Here is a 19821-nt window from a genome sequence, read left to right as displayed (position 1 = left end):
TAATTTGGAATTTTGAAACAATATTTGGAAATTATGTATAATTTAATTTATTCGAAGTTGGTTATGAATATTTCCCATGTTTTATCCACATATGGATTCCGTACTGATTTTTTTCAATCTTTTTTAGGAAATTTAAGACATGACACAATTTTTAGTGTCTATTAAAAAGACAAGTGTTGCTCAGTCAGCCCATGAGGCATCTACCCAAACAAGTGGTAGTCGAAAGGAATAGAATAATGGTATGTGAATACATACGTCAAATGAGGAAGACCTTCAATTGAATCGCCTCCAAAGTTTTCCTTGATGACTTTTTCTACATTTGGACCTGCGCTGTCCTACTTAATGCTTGTTTTGTCATCTATAATGGAATACTGAGGAAAGAGGGATTATGCTTCAATACTTGACTCTATTTTATCAATTGTTGAGTTAACAATGCCCACCAATTGTACTTTTATTCAAATGAAAACACTAATATAGCTCTTCCTACAAGTTGCATTCTGTTGGCATGAAGGTTGAGATAATGAAGCACAGAGAAAAAATTTCCCAAGACGTCACAAACTGATTTATAGCCGAAAAGGATGCCACTTCCAACTAAAAAGATTTACAAGATTATCCACCAAGATTTTTTTCTTTTATCACCATCGCTCCAAAATTATTTGTACTCCTAATATTTCAGTCTTTGGGAAAGACAAACAACTTAGGAATTAAAAGGAGGCTCAAAAATGAAACTAAAAGTTTGATAAAGGAAGTGTATGAACTAAGAATTCACATAGAGTATATGAAATGGATATTTCATTCTCTGGGGTGGATCAACACTCTAGGGAAGTCAATTATGTTAAAAGATATGATGCACACAATATATTATAAAGAGTTTAAAATCTTTGACAGTGGTGGATACAAAATTTAGTGGAAGAACAGAGGCTTAGAAATATAAATGACAAAGTTAAAAATGCAAGTCAACTTGTTGCAGAGTTGAGCAATAATTTTTTTTTTTTTGTTGATAAAAATATATTTAGGAGAATCTTAATTATTTTTACTTGATAAATGGATTGTTGCATTTTTTATTTTTCTTATTGTTATTACTTAGTTATTATTATTATTTTGAAATATGAAAAGAAAGCCTTTGATGCAAAAAGAAACAACAATATTAAGAAACATACTTTCTATAGAGCACAAAGTTATTTGTGCGTATACCATATAACTAAATCATAATTAAAGTACTTTTTTTGACATCTGTGTTCTCTCTTTTAAATTAAATTATACATACATACAATCGGTGTTGATACCAGGATACTAGTTTGATTAAGTTCATTATTTGGTTCTTTTATAATCCATACAACACGCTTTTCCTTCATGGAATAGCCTAGCACCCTATGATTGTAAATTGTAAGCACTTTCGCTATGTAAAAAAACTGAATCTGCATCCCGAGCTTCCTTACTACTACAAAATAATTTTACCACCATTTAACGTTATTATTATAATTACAGTTGTAAATTCTAAGGGTATTTTTTGTCGTTGGCAATCTGAACAGTGTTTTGTTTTCTTGTTTTACTTGTGATTGCTCTCCTAAATGACGGAGAGTAACACTGTTGGGGAGTTATTCAAAGTGTAATACAGTAATTCCAGCCTTTCTGCTTGCTGGATTTGTGTTTATTTCCTTCCTCTTAAAAATGATTATAGTTTGTCAAATATGTAAGGAGCTAAATTGCCCCTATTCAAAAATTCTTCAAATTATCAGGGCTATCATGTCATTCTCCCTTTTATTTATTTTCTAATTACTATCAACATGTCTATTCATTACAAATTGAATGTACTCCTTTTGGAGTAAGAGACTACATTAAGGAAATTTACTTCAGCAAAATATATATATCTTCTAGTCGATAGCAAGGAGTAACGAGTTTATTAATTCTCAAGAAACTAAACGTTTATCGTTGGGGGGTGGAGACTTGTCATTTTGAAAACTTAAGATTATTTTTTACTATTTTTGTAACAATCATTTGATTTGTTCACTGGAAAAAAACACAATTTATATGCAGCAAATATGCAGCAAAATATTAACAAGCTACTAAGTAATTGATGTTTTGATTGTAGCCTTTGATGTGTTTTATCTGATGTGTTTTATCTCATATATACTGCACCCAAGAGAAACTTCGAGACTCAAAACAACAAATATATATAACGTTCTGAAGCAAAAGGTGGACTGAATGACTGATTTAAAAAAAATGTAAATAATTTAAATTTTTGACAAATAATTTTGAATTTTTTTTAAACAAAACTTTGAGACACGAACTTTGTGAATATGTTCACTCAATATGATAGTCCTCAGCAGCAATTGCAGCCTCCACACGGAGGTGGAAAGCCTTACAAGAGTTGATTATGAATTTCTCGGTCAAGTTGTTCCACTCCTTCACAATGGCAGCCTTCAGGGAATCCATGTCTGGGTGAGATGCCCCGTTAGTCTCCCTCTCCAAAGTACCCCACACAGCAAAGTCCAACGGGTTCAAATCTTGCAAAGATGACGGCCACATGTCCTTGGGCCAAAAATCAGCCATGTCGTCGGCGCAGAACTTCTGGCATTTGACCTATGTTTGTAAGAGTGGGCCATCTTTGGTCCACACATGGTTGTCCTCTGGATTGGTGGCCTTGAGCCATGGCAGTATGGTGAAACTCAGCACCTCGTAGTAGGCCTCCTGACCGATTTTCTCCCCAGCCTTAAAAAATTAAAAAAGAAGGGAGACATCTTCTTGCTGTCGGACGCTACGACCCCCAAGCCATTGTTTGGGCTGGATGTTTTGTACGGACTACCCCCTTCACCTCCTCTGGTGATTCCCCAAGCCAACAGTCGTTTCGACGGCTGTAGACCTGGTCCACAGTGAAAATCTTCTCTTCACAGAAATTTTTTATTGTGGATCCATTTGCCTTGATCCACGCACGAACTTTCTTGCACCTCTGCAGTCTCCTTTCCTTCAGAGTGTCCGTCAACAGGTGGAGTGGGATCCTTGTGTAAGAGGAAACCCCCAAGCCATCCTTCACAACCCTCCTGATTGTCCCCTCGTACACGGGAAACTCGTAAGAGAGACGATTCATGGATTTTGTGGGGTCGTCCTTGATTTTCTTCTTCGGGTCCCCAGAAACTCATAACCCCTTTTCAAGCTGTGTGTATCACTTCTTTCTTTCCTTGAGAGGTCTTTTCCATCCTTTTTTACCTTGGCCACCTTGAAAATGAGGCTCCTGAAGCACTTCACAATGTCCATAATCTCTGGCATCTCAATTTTGGCCTTCAGAAGGTCTGAGATCCTATGCCTCTTTGCTTCTTGCTCACTTATGATGAAAGACTTGAGAAAATGTTTATTAAAGTTTACTAATGCAGAAAGACAGGGGTTCGGAATATGCAGGAAAAAATGAAAATCTCTCTATTTGAATTACATAATTAGCATTTATTAACAGTCCACGTTTTGCTTCTGAACCCTGTAATTACGGACTTGAAATAAGTTTGAAAGAAATCTAACAGCTCTAACTAGACTCAACATAATTGTTTTTGTACATTTCTCCCAATACTTGAGACTCGATACGAAAGAATATTGACTCTTCTTATAATTCCAATATGTAAATTTTCTTCCAGCTTTGTTTATCGGATCAATGTCTGATGTAGTTTAAAAAAATATATTTTCAAAGCGAATAAAGAAAGAAAAGCAAAGTATCAATGAATGATTCAAGGATTTGTCCAATATATTTTTTTAGTTTTAAAACAGTTCCTTTGGTGAGCAACTGTCTTGAAAAGCTGTGAACAAAAAATAAGCAAAATTGAATAAGAAAAAAGACAATTTCAAGCATAGACATGAACCAAATTAGAGCCACGATCCTTGAGCTATCTGCACGCATAAAAGTACGATGAATATTTTTCAATAGAAATAGGTACATGCAGAGACTGTTTAAACTTTGGCATGAAAATTTATTTCCAACAATGACTTCCATACAGTCATATAACAAAAAAAAAACAACAACGAGTTTTGATAAAAAATGAAGAAATCTGACCCTTATTGATCAATGTTTAGAGGTTGTGCAGTCTCCTTGAAACTGTAAATTTTATAATTTAATAAAAAACCATTATGATCTATAGACATAAGCGCGGGGCCTGAGCAATTTCAATTTGTACAAGTACCTTGTAATCCGATGAAATTATTGATTCATTATATATCCAAGGAATCAACTAAAAACAACACTCGCAATTCGTACAAGATGCTCACTTATATTCATATAAAATACAATATGTGCACTTTACTAAGTGCTGTGGAAAGGAAGCTCATAAAAGAATATAGGGAGGTATTATTAACATTGCAGATTTTCTTAATATGCGCACATGTAACAAGTGTATATAATCGTGATTTTATTTAAATTTCATTAAATGTGGTTTGAGGAGGAAAAATAAGTTTGAAAGACAGGATTTCCTTCTGTTTCAGGTACATACAATATTTGTATTGTATACCTTCGGATTTGAGCAGATCCCGTTTTCAAAGAATTTATGAGAGTTTTACATCAATAAGAAATTTTCTGAGCATTTAATATTTCCTTTATGTAGTTCATTAGATTAAAAGATGAATACATCATAAAATATTCACATACATAATAGTTTTTAACAATTTATGTTATTTGCATTTTCAAAAATTAATGCCCCGCAAGGTAACTATGTATATAAATAAAAAATTTAAAATATATTTAAATGTATCTTCCATTTGTAATTTAGAAAGCATTTTTTGGATCATTCACGAATAAACGGATAATATTAGTCTAATAGATATGTTTTCTTCTTAATAAGTTGATTTCAATGTGTACCACATATGGTGCAATATAACTTTTCCAATCTGGCAAAGTATACCACAATTTGTACACGTGTTATTTTAAATAACATCTTTTTTAAAGGTTAATAGAAACAACATCATATCATATCATCATATATAATATAGGTTTCGACTTGGTTTGAGTAAAGAAATACTATGAAAGTTATATATAAAGCCCTAAAAGATTAAATAAAGTTGGTGCAGTGAAGAGTTAATTTTCTTATTCGGAGTTGTAGTCATTATTCCTTAATTCCTGAGGAGTAAAAATCTTTTTCTACTACCTTTAATTATGTTGAAAAACTGATTGAAAATTTGTGTATGCTGATAAAAGACGGAGAGTAACCTGGAAGATTTACTGTGGAGTTATAATTATACGTTCTTTTTGGACTCCGAGTCGAATTGAAAATCAACATCAATTGAAATTCTTGCCAATTTCTTTGTTTATTTCCTTCTCACATTCTCCTTCCTTGAGAGAGCTGATTATAGCTGATCTATTGAAACGTCATGATAGCTCAGCTCCTCTCTTCAAAAACATTCTTCAAATTGTCAGCGTTATCATGTTGATTGTTGATCTTTGTTAAATGTTTCTTAACATGCCCAAAATACACACGATTTTCATTGCTACATATGAATAGATGCACGGCAATTAGCAATGTTAAATAAATTACCAAAAATGTCACGGTATATATGTATGTTATAATCTACTCTAAATAAACTACTTGAATTTGAGACTTTCGAGTTTTACTATGGACGCTATATTATAATTGTGGACTTTAAATCAACTCATAAGAAATCTGAGGATTTTATGCAAATATTCAAAAACTTGAAACTCGCACTATAAGGAATATTTCCGACCTCTGGTTAAGATTTAACTTGGCTCTAGTTTGACAGGATACCGGTACAGCAATCTGTGCAAACCAGAGGTATGGGGTGTTGCCTTGCACCTCTTCATTTGCTACGATTAATCAATAAAACTGGAATGTCGTTGAATATTTATAAATGTTTTATTACTGAGGCTTGATTACAAATTAATAAAATATAGCGATACTGGACAATTTATACATATATTCAGGTCTGTGATTAAGTGATAAATATCTGTGATTAAATAAACTATAGTTCATGTAATATTCAAGAACTTGATACTCGATTTGGACTTTGTCCACCTCATTACATACTATCTCACTTTTCGGGAATTACTTTTCTTTTTCTTGGATCTTGTTAAAGGACAATTTCCAGGGAAATGTGAAATTCTAGCTCACAATATACTTTAACTAAATATATTTATTACATAACTAAATAGACAGATGTGCGTCTCTTCAGCATACATATGTACTTATTATACTCGTAATATCATATTAGTGGTAAATTTATGTGGGTATTCATTTCAGAGAGAAACAATTTCCTGCAAGTTTTTTGCTCTTATTATGAAAGGAGGTCACGATAGAGAGAGAAAGAGATGAGAGGAGGGAGGACAAAAAGTGAAAAAGGTATCTCAAAACAATTACACAAATACATATATTTTACCCAGCCCCCCCTAGATACAGTCCTCATAAAATTCTTTGAGAATAGAAAGAGAGAAAAATAATGATAAAAAGGGTAAAAAAAAGCTTATGACAGTTGTTGAAGAACCTTGAACTGAATTTAATTTTACCTTTTTACTGCCATATAGTTATATCTATATATATCATCTCTGTTTCCAAATGAATGACCTAAAATGTTTTTAATTAATCTACTTTTGACTTTCTTTTTATGTATATCTAGGACATAAATTGTTTTACTCCAAAAATGGATTCAATTTCGTATATATTTACCTCATGTGAATTGGATAGAATGGGCTACCATGTTTAAAAATCAGTTGTTTCGTCTTTTTTCTCTCTCAACATTTTGAGGAGTTGCTTTAATTTACGTAGTCTAACGTTGTTTTGAGTCACGATGGATCCTAGAGAAAGGTATAAAAATTATGCAGATTCAAGCTGGATCTAAATTGCAACTCTTTTAAGCGTACTACTGTACTAAGTGACCATATAAAGTTTTTAATTTAAGTACAGTTACAAAGTAATAAGCCTGGTGTAAGAGTTTAACAGAATCCCTTGCCTGACCGCTTATGGCAGGTTTAACTGTATAATTATTTAAAAGACGCCTCCTATGGCATATAGAGTAATTGTAGTACAGGGTGTTTAATTTAAATCAGAACACTTACTAATTCAATAATAAATGAAGGTTGAGTGATTGAGATTAATTGATATTTCGATATATGAAAGCATACACAAATAGTTACGAAACAAAATAAACCAAAATTCTCCAGTTTACGTACAATCCGACAAAATGAAATTTGAACGTGACTAAATAATTTCCATTCCTGCACTCCTAGAAATTGTGCGTCTCCTGCAACACCGTCTACGCCGTCAGCAAGTATAAAACGTTGGAGAAAAAGAAGAGCTCTATCAAAAGGGCCAATCTTGAACCGGATGATTAAAAAAACAAACAGACCAGGCCCATCCCCTCAAGTCTATGAAGGTCCATACAAGCGATCTCGGGGTTTCACACCAGACTGTCCAGAGACCTATCCAAAAAGTGGGTGGAAAGAACCTTGTGAGAGTGGAGAGGCAACTTTTGACAACCAGCAATGCAACAAACCTATCTTCTCTGTTGAATGACTCTTTTTGGCTCTGTGGCAAAACTCTTTTTGACACTTCTGGGCCCCTAAATCTCTGATGCCAAACCCTTCGACATGCACACCATCATCCATGCACCGAGGCCCTCAAAGTCTCTGTCAGCCAGCACTTGGACACCATAAAAGAGGAATACATCTGTAGCAGGTACCAGGCCTTTTGCTACCACCTGAAAGTCATCATTACCACGAGGGGAGGCTACATTAAGGATTAAGAGTGAGCTCAGACACAAATCTATTTATAGTATTAATTTTGTTAAAATGGTTTATTAATCAATTATATTTTGTTGAAGTTTAAAACTCAATGTGTACTGATTTTAATGGAACAACACTCGGTACTACGAGGGTGGTCTGAAAAGTTTCCGACCTCAATGCAAAGATGGTAGCATTCGTAATTAAATCCAAGTCACATTTGTTATCATCTGTTGACAGTTACTCACCAAAGCTGTAGCCATTTTGGAGAACAACTATTTCATAGCAGCTTAATACTCGATTTTGTCCATTTTTACAAAAACACTCACATCAACTTGCTCAAACGACTGTTACATAACAACTGACCGTTCAAAATGCCTGAGTGACACTCAAAAAATGCTAGATAAATGTTATTAGTTTTTATTTACGAGTGCTGCCATCTTCACGTCGAGGTCTGCAACTTTTCAGAAGACCCTCGTATAAGATCTACTTATACTTACTGGTTGCAACTCCATCTGATCAATTAAAAAAATAAAATCTTTAACCCTCTATTTTCCCTTCAGATCAAGGCCTAGACAGTAAAAAACAAAACAGTGATAATTGCCCTGTTACTATATAATGACGTCACTAATGATGTTTTAATATATTTATTTCTCCTAAAATAATTTATTGATTAAATTTTTTTTTGTCAATACTCCGTAAAATTACATTTAAAATATCTTCCCCAATTCATACCCCCAATGACGTCATTATATAGTAACACTGCTATGAGTCACACTTTCTTTTTCTACTGTCTAGACCTTATTATTAGGGTTGACATACATGTAATTAAAAACTAAATGTATAAATTACGAAAGAAAAACGGTTGTTGGGTTCGCACTTTCTTTAACTTTTTTATTACTATTTAATAAATCCTCGCGGTGTTAACTTCTCTCTCTGAAGTCAGAATTCTTCCCTATCTTTTGTATAAATTGTTTTAAAAATGCATAATAATACATTAATGGATGGAAATATAATACTAATATGCTACAAATGCTTTGATAAAAGTAGAAATTTTTCCTCTTTATAGCTGTAATTTATATTCTCTCCCCAAAATTATATAACATGCAGCTGATTTGTTTTTAGAAAATATAAAACCTAACTTTTCCTAAGTTCCTGTTACAACTGATAATTTAAGTATAAGTGAAAATATTAAATAGTTTTTTACTGTTTTATTGTCTATTTTTGAATCCATTATCTAAAAATGTAGATGATGGATCATTTCTATACTAATTCATTGCTTATCAAAGGAGAACCTTGTTCTTATTCATCGTTAAAGAATAAGAGCGCATAAAAATAATTATTTGAAACCTCAATAATCAATTAGTATAGGAGCTTTCCATGTTACATAAAACTAGTTTTGAGATAAAAAACCCAAACCATGTCACTCGTCAACAAATTGTTAGCCTCTGATTTGAAATAATGTGTTCTTAAATGTTTTTATCTCGAGAGACATTTGTTTATGTCGTCTATAGAGAGCAACATTTTATATACTTTCAATAGCCCTTGAAAGCTAAATAAATAAATATTTAAAAACTTTTTTTACAGAAAAAAAACTTTACTAACTTTTAAATATTATTTTTTTAAAGTTTTTTTATTATTATTAGGTAGTTATATGTCTTCATTTCTTAACAAATTATAATTTTTGTCATTGTCATTTTAAAAACCAGCGAAATTTATTTCATTTTCAAATTCGAGAAACCTACAGAAATATTCAAATTATTTTTTTGATCCGAAAACAGGTATATACAAACTATATTTGATATATCATTCTTTTTGAGGGCAAAAACGGATATTAAATCATGTAGATGTGCGTATAAAAATATTTGATTAAACACTTGGTAGGCCACAAAATCAGAAATTTTGAGCTCTAAATGCCTTTTTTCTGTGTCTCCAGGTAAAAACAATCAGGAACATAACATCTCAATCAAAGGAGAATAAAAAAATGAGCTTCAGAATAAGTTTTTCTAAAGATGGGGCTTCAAAAACTATAGGAAAATAACGGAGAGTTAAATAGATAATGAATGTCAGCTTAGAGTGATTAGGAGGATCCTGAAAGTTGTTTTTGTGACTTGTCGTCCGTATTTAGCATTCTGGTCTTATGCAATGATATAAATCTCATGTAATCATAATAGCTATAGACCCGGTTAAATGCCATACCCGTGTAATCGTACCAGGAGCTTCATTGACAAAAATACCCGTATATTACCAACCAAAAATGGGTATCATATGTGTAATTATATGTCTACGGGTAAGATTTTAATTTTTTTCGGAAAGTGCCCGTTTTTACTTAGAAATTTGTCATATACGTATCTATCCTTATTGACGGGTAATTTCGAATCATTTATTGGGAAAACTCAGGCAGAAATGCTAACAATATGTCCCATTATATTTAAATTGTTTTATGGAGCGACGTAGTGCAAAGGACAACGGACTTTGAAGAATTCGTTCTCTTGAACTAAATGTGTGTCAGTTTGTGCCTGGTCGTTACTAGAGAAAAAATATACATTTTTGTATATGGACTTCAAAAAAGATTCTTAGGTCAGATGGAGTAAATGTAGTACTATAATGTTTACTATTTCTTAATCCGTGCAGCTCCGTCTGATTAATTAAATAGAAAACTTTTACTCGTGCTATCATTAATCAGTATTAAGTGTATGTAGGAGGCGGTTTCATAACTATGACGTCCTTATATTAATTGTAACTTAATCCCACCACGTTTAGATGTTATTGTCTTACAAAAAGTGAGGGGAGGTGACTCTTTTGGCACCTATGCTCATCACTCAGTTTCAATAGTTACTATTACGTTCTTTTTCATTAAGAGTATAATGAAAATGAATTGAAACTAAAGTTCAATGACTTATAACTCGTAGTTGAGTGATTGTAGAGAAAAAACTCCGACGGTTTACCCTCTTAACATTTACTTGTGATACAAACTTTTTTTAAATCAAGTTAACGACCATGGCTGATGAGCGGAAGAGGACTGAGGTAGATTCACTACTGCGTACTGGACTCCCCTTCACAGATGTCATCAAGTCTACTACAGCAAATATGGGGTTAAAATAAACTCTTGCATATTCCACCAAGTTTGGAAGAGTAAGTACTCCATTCAATGGAGATCCTAGTAGCCTTCTATGCCTAGTTGGATATTACAGGAAAATGATGAACTATTACCGTGTATAAAGCATACCAACAGACCAGGGAATTCTCTAGAACAGAGAGATTCGGGATAGTTCTTCTTTGTTATTATTGAATCAAATAATTGAACAATATTTCTGGGTAGTGACGTCAATAGAGAGTTGATTGATACTACGTCATATATGCACTGACCTTTATAATAACTGGATGTACAGCCTAGTGAATAAAAAGGACAAAAAGAGCGGCTCGTCTTTCAGCTGTGGACTAATATATATATACTACTACTACATGGTTCTTTTAATTACATATATATAACATAAAATATCAGCTGACGGTTGACACTCCTTTTCTTTGCCTATTGAGTATCCACTTATTGTATAGGTGGGTACATATATATGTAGTGTAGTTTATGCATACTGAATGATTTATTGGAGAAAAGGAAAAAAGCGAGCACTAGAAATTCTAGAAAGGGAAGAAAAACGCGTCATCAAAAAATAAGTTTACCTGTTTTTATGTCGACGCATGTGCAATGTTGTTTTTATTCTTTTTTAAATACTGTGATAATATTTCTAATTTATTCTAACTATATAAGTATAGTTTACTTCGATAACTACATGTAATAGTCAACAACAACATTTTTAGTAAATTGTATCCTCTCTGGGTTTAATAAATTAGCTATTTATGAAAAAAAAGGTTACTAGATCACCACAAACTACTTTTTTTCGAGTCCAGAAGCCCCTACATGATGACTATGAAAATACCATAAAGCCAAGAGTAGCAAGCCAAAAAGATGGATTCAAATGAGGTCAAGGAAGCTTTTGAAGCTAATCCCAAGACGTTCATGTCTGACTTTGTCGAGGGCAAGCCTGTCAGTCGTTCTACAGTGTTCAGGGCCATCAAGAAAGAGGGTGGGACCTTTTTACGAGCTCGTGATCGGCCGCTACTCACAGAGGCCCACCCGAAAAATTGAAAAAGTGGTTGGCCGATAAAATGCAATTCTGGGACAAGAGCTTATGGGCACCACAGAGCCCAGATCTCAATCCTCTACATGATAGCACATCGATAGTCATGTCTGTCTAGTGCGCCATCTAAATATTGAGGACCTTAAGTATCCGTCGACCAGGGCTGGGCCGCAATATCCATTGACTATATCATCTGGGTATGGCAAGGCTTCCGGTGCTGCATGGAGGACGTATTGGAAGCTGATGGCAGCCATATTTGAAAACAAATAGATAATATCTATTGTTTAGAAAATTACTTTTGTATCAATAGAAAAAATACCTTTAAAATTAATTATATGATTAAATTAAAAAAATATCAATTTTTTTCCACGAACCGGTATATATACAAAATTATCGGGTTCTTATTGAGTTTGAAGTTAAATTACCTGTGTTTGCTCGGCTCCAACAAAATATGGGGAATCCATATGACATTATTTGATTCAATATTATTTTAATAAAAACTATATAGGATGGCGCCCTATTTAAAAATGTATCGAGAGTAGGCCGGAGGTTCTCTAACTCTCCATAAAATTGTGATTCCCTCACAAAAGTCCACAACAAATATTACCTACAGATGTTGCATCACTCTTTTCTTCTTAAAATTTAACAATTATTACCTTAATCAATATTTCATTTAACGAGTTTCTATAATTACGATTATTAATTGGTTTATTTTTGAAAGACCTTGTGCATTAGTTAGCAATGAACATTTGGCATGAGTGAGAGAGTGCTTCTGAAGATCATTTTGATGAGTTGTTTACATTTGTACATATTTTTTATTTCAGGCTCCAGTATGGCAAACAAGTCCTAAGCTTCTTCAAATGAAATGGTTGAAACTGGGAACAAGGGCTACAAATCCTGTCAGCGATTAGTGGACTATATCTGCATAGTTGGAACACAATATGAGTGTCCCATTAATACTTCAGAACGAGAAAGAGTGTTTGGAAACAATGGGGGTGGAGTATCCGTGGAGAACCCATTTCTTATGCGAAGATTCCCAGACGAGGATCATTCTGTAAGTTGATCTTTTGTTTTTGCCATGAGCGTTCTTTTATTTTTCAACTTTACATTTCTTTGCAGGACTTTAAATTACCTCTCAACATTGTTAGTTTTTGTCAGCCTGAAGGCTGCATCATTGTCGGTCCTAAGAAAACACCGGTTCGAGATTCAAACTCCTTTGTTTTTACTCTAACAGATAAGGACTCCGGGATTACACGCTATGGAATATGCCTTAATTTCTACCGTCCCATTTTGAAGAATCTCAAGAGTATTCGCGGGAGCAGCAATCCCTCATCTTGCCTGGGGACAGAGAATAACCCTGGTGGGAGTGCAGAGGAAAGATCGTCAGACTCTGCGTTTTCTAGGTAATTATGTTGTTCATCTACACAATATGTGAACAGGTTAGGTTTTCACTCTTTCTACTCTATCATAGTGACTACAGGAGTAGCGCTTACGTTGCTCAAAGTGACTCAGACAATGGCCATTCACGTAAAAAGCAGAAATCTCAGAGCCGAAACTCCGTTTCCAACTCACGGCGTATCCATTCCCATCGACGACATCGTAAAAAGAGAAAAGGAGGTACAGAAGAGGAGGACCCCTCCATTCCATCCACGCCCATTCCCCATCATCACTCTACTACCTCCAATGACCCCCTCACCAAAACCAATGGGAATCGTCGGCGAGAAAAAGCTGGAAAGTTTTATGCTCTCACCTCTCTTTGCCTCGTGTCTCATTACCCCTTCTTTGCCAACTTTAGAGAATGTTTACATTCTCTAAAGTATCTCATTGATGCAACAGGAAGCTCTCTTTTGGCACATTCTCCTAGGAGGCGAGGCTTTGGAGGTACGGGTGGAGGGTGCTCCAATGTTGGGAGTCTGTCCTTAGTTACTTCAAAAAAGAAGTCCAAACACGAAAGGTCCTGCAGCATATGGTATGAAACATGTTTGCTTTCATTTATATTCTTTGATTCTTTTGTGTGTTTTCATCTGTGTAAATATTCTTGTCTACAACGCATATTTCAATGTATACTCACGATTATTTACATTTCATTGATACTTTAGTAGAACATTTAACCATAATGCTAAAATACATACATACCGACATTTATTCCTCAGGAGGCTAAAAATTAACCAAAATTAAATTAATTAAAAAACTTATTTATATCTTCTTTTTTTTTTGTTGAAAAAAAAAGATATAAATAATTTATATTAATGGCTTTTTGTAGTTAATGTAATTAAATAGAAGCCTTTCTACTTTTCTTTTCTTTATAGTACAATGCCATTTTTTGCTATTATGTTTTTAATATTAGAGTATCACTTTGTAACATTGAAAATGAACGTGTTCTACCTATTCTCCACAGAATTTTCCATATAAACAATTGACTTTTGTTTATTAGTTGGTATCGTACGTTTTTAAAGGAAAAACAAAACAAAACATGATGCATCAAATAAATATGCCTCTGCCAAGAATAAGGCAGACGTTATTTTGCTATTTTGGTGACGGTACTTTTTCAATCACATATTGCAATGAATTATAAGACTAAAAAAGGTTAGGAACTATCCTTGTAGTAGTTAAAATCGATATAATCTACTTGTAAATGTATTACTAAATATGGATGTCAAATTAACTTATTGTTACTTCGTGGGTCTCGGGTCTCCACAGGATTATATTCTGAATGGGGCTAAGTTTTCGTAGTTTTTTTTGGAAACAATACAACAATTAAAGTTTTTTAGAAAAAAAATTCAAAAACTATCAGCTTATTCACAAAAAATTAATTATTGAATTACTTGTTTTGGAAAAAAATTATATTATAAATTTTTTGAAAAAAACTTTCAAAATCCTTAGTTTTTTCAAAAATTGAATTTTTTGATTAAAAATTTCAATAATCAACAGTTGCTGATGAAAAATAATTTTTTTTAAAATAAATTCCAAATATTTAATTTTGTGTAAAAAAATTTCAAATATAAAATTTTTTTGAAAAAAAAGTCAAAAATTCACAGATTTTCATGAAATATTAAAAAAAAATTTATTACTGTTAAAAATTCACACCTATTTACAAAAAATTAAAAATACTAAATTTTTGGAAAAAAAATTCAAAAATCCATAGTTATCCTCAAAAAACATACTTTTTTTGGTTAAATATTTCAAAAATCCACAGTTGTTCACAAAAATTCAATTTTTTCAATAAATTAAATAATTGCAATTAAATTTTGAAATTTTTTTATAATAAATTCAATTTTTTATGAATGATTGTAGATTTTTGAAAAAAATTCCCAACGACTTTAATATTTGAAATTTAATTTTCAATTTTTTTGGAAAAAAAAATGAATTGTGAACGACTTTGGATTTTTGAAATTGTTCAATATATAATTCACAATATAATTTAATATAAGCTTGTTGTAGCAGTTGAGGTACATAAATTGACGCTATGATACTTTGTAGTGGATACATATACAATGTTTCTAGTGTGAAGGCTTAATTTTTTTTTTTCATTTTTTTGACTACACAAAAACATTTTCTTTTGGTACAAAATAACTAATTAATAATTTGTCATTTTTTGTTATAAAATGTTTTTCATTCAAAATTTTACTATACAAAAACTATGACATATCTTCTCTTTTTTTTAAATTCAGCTCATTTTTCTAAAATAAAAAAAAATTCGTCAAAGCAACTGTTTGTTATTTTCCTGTTACTGTAATAGTATTTCAAAAATATAATCATGTCATAGTTATTTAATTAAAGGTCGATTATTCGTTTTTTGACAGTTGAACCATTGGATTCAATTTTTTTCTTTGTAAACTATCAATATTCCTACTACTAAATAAAAAATAGTTCAAGAATGAGAGAGATTGAAAGCCTGTAACCCCTGCTCAAACAAAGGATTTTTTTTTACTAGAAAATTGTTATTTGAAATTTAATTGAATTCTTCAATTTTTTTCAAATTTTATTATTTTTGAAATTTTTTTCTAAAAATTAAATATTTTTTTGAAATATTTTTCAAAAAAATTTAATTTTTGTGAACAGCTGTGGGTTTTTTTTATTATTTTCAAAAAAATTTAATTTTTTATGGCTAACTCTGGATTTTTTTCCCCATTAAATTTAGTTTATGGTAAATAATTGTAGCTTCTATAATTTTTTTCACAAAAAATTTAATATTTGAATTTTTTTTCCAAAAAATTTTGAATATCAAATATCTTTTTTGAAAAGAAAAATTATTTTTTTTGCGAAACTGTGGTTTATTAGAAATATTTTTCAAAAAATTTAATATTTGAAATTTTTTTGGACAACTGTGGACTTTTGAAACTAATTTTCTAATATAGAAAATATTTAAAATTTAATTTTTGAAATTTATTTCCAAAAATTTTCATATTTGGAATTTTATTAATATATTTAATTTTTTTTAGAACAGCTTTGTGTTTTGAAAGTTTATCCAAAAATATTTTAATTTTTGATTTTGTATCAAAAAAATTCCAAAAATCAAGCCCAAACAATGTTTGTTTAAGACCGTTGTCTTTTTTTTTGTTGGAAGAAAGGATTAGAGCTGCAATGAAGAGACATATCGATATATGTACATACACATTGATTTATAACGTGATGTGTTGGGGCTTTTAAAACACATAGGAAATTATTTATGTTAGGATTTTTAGGGAAAAGTATTGGAGAGGTAATCTCATATTTGATTGATTATTTTCATGCTCAAAGAATCGTATTATAATTTTGTTATACAACCATTGAAAGTAAAAAAAATATCAGTAATATAAAAAAGTATCGTAACTATGTGAGTAATTTAGTTGAACGTGATGCAATTCATTTCTCAACATTCATATACTTTTTAATTTAAAAGTTTAAGCAGTTCTCAAAGTGTATATATATACTTGGAGCCTTATTTTGATATACCTTTGTAAATATTCTTTATACAAGTTGCTAGCCCAAAATAATGACAATTGAGAAGAGCAAGGCTACAATACACACTATTTGCTAGAGGACATTTCTTAGGCTCCGTGGAAACTTTAATCCTCAAAACATGTTGCTTTTGAGATACCGCAAAGGACATTTATTTGTATTGCAGTATCGCCAACTACAAAGCCGATGAATAAAAGAAAAATAATTAAAAACGCAATATAATTTTTTAATGAAGAAGAAGGGAACAATACCTTGACAACATGGTTTAAATTAGAATTGGAGGAGTTGGATCCTTTAACTCTTTGAGTTTGAAGTTTCTCCATCTTGAGTTAAAAAAACGAGTATAATTAATTAAAGCAAGTAAAAAGAAAATCAATATCTTATTTCTCTAAACCCTTTAAGTATGAATGTATTTCTTAAGCTAGCAAAATTGTTTTTAAGGGAAGATTTCCTGTCAGTTGATTCATCTCTCATCCTAACGACACCTATTGAATATTAACATAGTATATGACATATGAAGAAAAGACGTTGTTATTCTCTTGAGAAAGATCGTAAATGTTTGTTTGTGTAGGGAACACATACATATGTATATGCATGCATTCAGAAAAAAGAAAAAAAAAACATGAAAGACAAAGATATTGCCATGCCTTTAATCAAATAAACATATCCCACACAATGTAAAAGGATCCATTTATTTATTATATATATAAAGGGTATATATTGTACAATGTTGTACATTGAGTAAATTTTTGATCATACATGATTGATTATAATTAAGTGGCCACCAATGTACATATGTTTACCTGTAAATACCAAGCAGTTATATCTAGGATTAACATATATTCACCTACTTCGACTCAAGCTTTAAAAGACTTCAATAAGACAAGAGGTTGCAATCTCAAAAATATATTTTTCATTATATAATTTTATTAAATGTATTATTGATGATGACTAAGGGCTGTATCAATTCCGAATTTTGACTAATAACTGTTAAGAACCAATTCGAATGCCCTTGCCTAAAAAATATCTCTACATATTTCTTTAGACAACAATAAGATCTATCGAATTAACGACGCATAATATTAATACCTTCAAAAGAATTTGAATGAAGGTCATGGTTTTGCCTTCTTAGTTAATATGTTTATTAGTCATCAGGATTATGGCAAAAAATCCGTTCGATTTTGATTAAACTACAGAAATTATATATGATCACAGTAAGAGGTCATTAAAATTGTAGAAGTTAAGATAGATACCAACAAAAATAAAATACGACATATGTCATAGGTTATTTTTTTTAATCTAGGAAAAGACGCAAGCCAGGCTGCTTAATATGAGAATATGTTTTTTTGGTACTGATACTGTAATAGCCAATCATGTTCAATTTTGGCTTCGCCTATTCTGTTCCGGTTATTTTGATATAAAAGATGCATCCCGCTCAGGAAGGGCAATTGTCGAAAATGTGGATAAAATAATTTAAATCGTCGAGTTTGGCCTTCATGTAAATTATAAAATTGTAAAAATATAATTATTAAAGGAGATAAAAATTAAAGAAAAATTATTTTGAAAGGATTTCTTATCGATTGACTTTTACTACACTTAATATTTTCTGGAGAAAAGTATATTCATATTTGATTTGGTTAAAAATGTTATTTTACTATACAAGATAGAAAAAAAAAAAAAATTCAACAACCCCTCAAAGAACAACTATAATATTGACTTATGGTTCAAAAAATCGATTTTTAGTTTTGATTGAATATTTAATACAAGACATACAAATATATTCAATGTCAGAGGAATCGATTTAATGATCCATTTAAGTAAGTATATTTTTTACAGAATAATGAGAAAAATATAGTATTAGATTCGATTCAAAAAATTTGAAATTCGTTTGAGTTTTTGAGACTTTCCATATAACATGTAATAAGGTGGTTTTTTTCTTTTTTATACATAAAATTGTATTTTTTGACTGTCCTTTTAAGGGATTTTAGACAATTCAGCAAGTCATCATTACTCGAATATTTCAACTTTTGATTGTTCGAGTTTAAAGTGAGTTTGAGTGTTTCCAAAAAATATTTTTGAGGAGTTTTAGTTATTCTATGAAAAATACTATTACTACATCAGTGAATCAACTATATCATCATTATTTTTGTCCATGCCTAAATTGTAAAATAGACAAGATTTTTTGGGTTGAAAGAGGATACTTAAGGTGTTAGTTTTCAACTTTTGTTCAAACTTTAGTTTTTTTAAAGAATTATAATATTAATAAGCAAAAATTGATAAATAAAAACAAAAAAGTTTTAAAAAAATTAATGTCTCAAAACTTTATTCATTACAAAAAGGATAAATCAAAATTATTTATGGATCATAAAAAAATAGAAATTGATGCTTTAATATCTAATGTGGCGTCAGTGCTCGTTACAAAATATATATGTATCCACGTAAATGATCTCTCTAAATTTTTTAGCAAATAATTTTTAAAAAATATATTGACAATTTGGCAAGGAAATTTAAATTTTACTTTTTTATATTTAATATAACTTTTTCACCAATTGATAAATGCTTTGATACAGGAGGGGGGCTACAGATAACTTTCTAGATTTCTCTCTCTCAGCAAGCAAGAGAAATGTCTTCTTTGAAGTTTTGAAGTTCTCCACGTTTAGGTGAGGGAGGGCAAATATTTTAATGATATTCCTTTTCCCTACCACTGCTGTATTTCTAAGGTGTTGGAGGATTGAAACAAATCTCTTGAGACCAATGTCTTCATTCACAGCCTCCCTTATTACCCCCTCAATTAAATGTATTTCTTTAGCTAGGCAGTGTAGTGAAATGGTGGGGTCAGACCATCTGCTTGCCTACAAACTGGCACTGAAGTCGACATCTCTCTTTCTGTTTTGCCCATTAACTCACAGCTTGACTCAAAAGACAGCCCAAAGTGTTGTTGGCCTTATTCACATTGTAAAAAGTCTTCAGATGGACGTCTACATATCATCTTGCTAATTCCCACGTGAAGCAAGTATGATATTTTCTTCTTCGGTTTAT

General features: G+C 31.5%; 1 protein-coding gene across 4 annotated transcripts in view; it reads left to right on the top strand.

The window, feature by feature from the left end:
* Rab3-GEF (Rab3 GDP-GTP exchange factor) overlaps positions 1-19821 on the top strand; it is a 102905-nt gene that overhangs the window by 34339 nt on the left and 48745 nt on the right. For all 4 annotated transcript variants that reach the window (XM_071887075.1, XM_040707880.2, XM_071887074.1 and 1 more), the window contains 3 exons: positions 12666-12895; positions 12961-13244; positions 13313-13810. In XM_071887075.1, coding sequence (XP_071743176.1) covers positions 12707-12895; positions 12961-13244; positions 13313-13810 — 971 coding nt within the window. In that variant the 5' untranslated portion in view covers positions 12666-12706. The remainder of the gene's footprint in view (positions 1-12665; positions 12896-12960; positions 13245-13312; positions 13811-19821) is intronic.

Source organism: Lepeophtheirus salmonis, chromosome 3 (genome assembly GCF_016086655.4).
Source record: "Lepeophtheirus salmonis chromosome 3, UVic_Lsal_1.4, whole genome shotgun sequence".
Classification (NCBI taxonomy): domain Eukaryota; kingdom Metazoa; phylum Arthropoda; class Copepoda; order Siphonostomatoida; family Caligidae; genus Lepeophtheirus; species Lepeophtheirus salmonis.
Note: the sequence above shows the minus strand (reverse complement) of the source record. Positions and strands in the feature narration are given on the sequence as shown.